Below are 3,032 nucleotides of genomic sequence, written 5' to 3'. Positions count from 1 at the left end.
GCTATACATGCATGCAAATACAATAATTCTTCTATAATAGGCATCTTTGGAGAGTATTACATACGTATGATAAATAGTGTTTGCGAAATGAAATGAGATAAGAAATGAGCACAATGAAAATATGATCGGACAACATGATTAAATTAAGTAATAAATATGATTCTGTTTCTCTTGATTTCATTCCATTCTTATGAACGAAAAAATATAGTTAATTCAAATTCTAACCACCAATAATTAAGTATGTCTTGGCCAAATACATGAATTAATAAGTCTCACCATCGGATACTTAAACATGCATAATGTGATCAGAGCTTGCCCAATATATAACATAAATAGGATTTAAATTTTTTGTCATTCCATGCATGAAGAATGAAGACCTCTTGATTATATATATATATATATATGGCACGCAAGAATTGAAATGCGAGTGAGAGAGAAAGAGTAAACGAATGAGAATAGAAACTCATTATTGTTTAGCTAGCTATGCGATCCTCTTACAAATTCTTGCGATACACATTGCAGATATCCATAGAGTCCATCTTTGATATATATCTGTTGAGAATTGAAAATTAATACTATATCTCTAGAAAGTATTGAACACTGAAGAACACCACAATATATCCAAGCATTCTGCTCAAACAAATCCGAGGGCTTTCATCTCTATCCTTGTGTTCATTGGTGATATCAGGAACTTGACAAGGGTTGGGAAGTGGTGGCCCACACAACTTTGGATTTCCCTCATAGGCAGAAGCCCCGAAGCCCTGGAGTTGTGTACCTATCGGTATTGGTCCTTGAAGATTGTTGTCTGAGACATTAAGGAGAGACAAGAAATTGAGGCTAGTCAATGATTGAGGGATTTGGCCAGATAGATGGTTGCTGGATAGGTCCAGTGTTTCCAAGTTTCGAAGGTTGGATATTTGATCTGGGATTTCGCCATTGAAGTTGTTTTTTCTAAGATCCAAATAAGCCAGAAACTTCAATTGCCCAATCTTAGCTGGGATTCTCCCACTAATGCTATTTCTTGTTAAAATTATTGCTCGCGGGAAGTTGGAGAGCTTGTTATATTGTCTACCATGGGTGTTGTTTGCAGCAGCACTGAAGTTGTATCCACTAAAGATTGGCAATTCTAGGTTAGCATCATCCACTTTAGTTGCAACTTGGTCTAATGTCAATGCTGGCAAATTGCAAAGTTCCTGAGGAAATTCTCCAGTAAGGAGATTCTTAGACAAGTCCAATAAGAAAAGGTTGGGCAAATTCACTAACCAGCCAGGAATGGAGCCTCTTAGTTGATTAATAGAGAGAAACAAAGCCTCTAACTTCTTCAGTTTCCCTATCCACTTGGGTACTTGACCGACGAGGAGGCAACCTGTTAGGCTTAAAAATCTGAGGTTTTCAAAGCTATTAGTGCACATGTTTACCATCTCTTCATCATCGGGCATTGACTCGCCCATGAAATTCTTTGTGAGGATAAGCACACTAAGATTCTTGCAACCCATAAGTATTCTTATCGCCCCCGAGAGGTTGGTCAGCCTATTATCAGAAAGTGAAAGGAATGAGAGAGATTGTAGATTAAGCATGTCGGGTAGAATCTGTCCTTCTAGTTTGCTGCGGGTTAATCTAATTGCTTTCAAGGACTTGCAAGAATAAAGGCTAATGGGAAACTTTCCGAACAACCTATTGTCACCGAGGTCAAGTACAGTAAGCTGCTGAAGTTTGGAGAAATTTAGGGTGGAGATATCTCCTTCAAATGAGTTGAACCCTAAACTTAATTCTTTTAGATGGGTGCAATTCATCAAGGAAGTGGGTATTGTTCCACTCAAGTTGTTAATGGAAAGGGCCAATTTTTCCAATTTTGAGAGCTTTCCTATGTCTGAAGGGAGGTTGCCACTCAATCCATTGAAGTTGAGCTCAAGGGTGGTGAGGTTAGCAAGGTTAATGATGTTGTCATTAACTGGTCCTGAGAGATTATTTGAAGCTAAGTTGATTTCTCGCAGAGTCTTCACCTGATAAATGTCACTCGGTATTGCTCCCGAGAGAGAGTTGAAATTAGCTTGAAAGACCTCTAATTCTGAACATCCCCCGAGCCCACGAGGAATCTCTCCGACGAAGTAGTTATTGGAGAAATCCAAAAGCCTAATGAGGCTCGAATTGGCACAGATAGAGGATGGAATGGTGCCGACGAAATTGTTGTTGCTGACATTAAGACTTAACAAGTTCCATCCTTGTTGAAGAAATGAAGATGGGATTGTTGAAGAAAATTGGTTATTAGATAAATCCAGTGTTTGGAGGGAAATGGGCAAGGTGTTTGACAACTTTCCGTAGAAACTATTAAAGCTAAGATCAAGGACTTGAAGGAGAGGCAAAGCAGAAAAGAACCCATCTGGGAGTGGTCCGGTGAGGGCGTTGCGGGAGAGATTGAGGTGAGACAGATAGGTGAGGTTTTTTAGAGCGGGAGAGATGATGCCATTGAGACCTTTGGATGGCAGCCATATATGGGTGACTCTTCCATTTGGATTGCAAGCAATGCCTTCCCAGAGACAGCAGTTAATGGCATTGGATCTTGACCAGTTTAAGGGATTAGGTAGAAAAGGATAGAAGTTGAGGTCGAAGGACAAGAGAGAGTCATGATCAAGTTGGTTGCAAGAAGAGCTTGTTGAGATGGAGATGAAATAGAAACATTGGATTAAGAGGTAGCAATGAAAATAGTTAAGCATAGTCCTCTTCATTTTGGCTGTAAACTTAGCTTGAAAGGAGAGAGAGAGAGAGAGAGATGTATTTTGATAAATTAATCAATAATTTATTGGACCATTCCAAATTCATCATTGATTAGTAATAGATTTAACATTTATTAGGGGACGGAATTTTTAGTTGAAAATTATCTATTTAAGTAAATTTTATAAAATCACTTAAAATTCAATTTTAATTAATTAATTGTTTAAAATATTTGTGATTTGGTAGTTTGACCCTATAAATTTTAGACCAAAAATAGCTGATGTTGGGAAAAAGGTTGCACATGGTAAATGACTCTTCAT

The 3,032-nt window shown here is 38.1% G+C and overlaps 1 protein-coding gene across 1 annotated transcript; it reads right to left on the bottom strand.

The window, feature by feature from the left end:
• Nucleotides 1-575: 575 nt before the first annotated feature.
• LOC131148423 (receptor-like protein 2) lies at nucleotides 576-2,726 on the bottom strand. The gene has a single exon (XM_058098125.1). It carries the CDS (start codon nucleotides 2,724-2,726, stop codon nucleotides 576-578), a length of 2,151 nt encoding a protein of 716 aa, XP_057954108.1.
• Between the last annotated feature and the right edge of the window lie 306 nt (nucleotides 2,727-3,032).

The sequence above is a fragment of the Malania oleifera genome, chromosome 2 (genome assembly GCF_029873635.1).
Source record: "Malania oleifera isolate guangnan ecotype guangnan chromosome 2, ASM2987363v1, whole genome shotgun sequence".
In the NCBI taxonomy this organism is placed as follows: Eukaryota; Viridiplantae; Streptophyta; class Magnoliopsida; order Santalales; family Ximeniaceae; genus Malania; species Malania oleifera.
The sequence above is the reverse complement of the archived record's forward strand: the minus strand, read 5'-3'. Positions and strand labels throughout refer to the sequence as shown.

What these genes read in the sequence shown, in the direction of transcription:
- LOC131148423 (XM_058098125.1), bottom strand. Translation starts at nt 2,726, where the DNA reads ATGAAGAGGACTATGCTTAACTATTTTCATTGCTACCTCTTAATCCAA.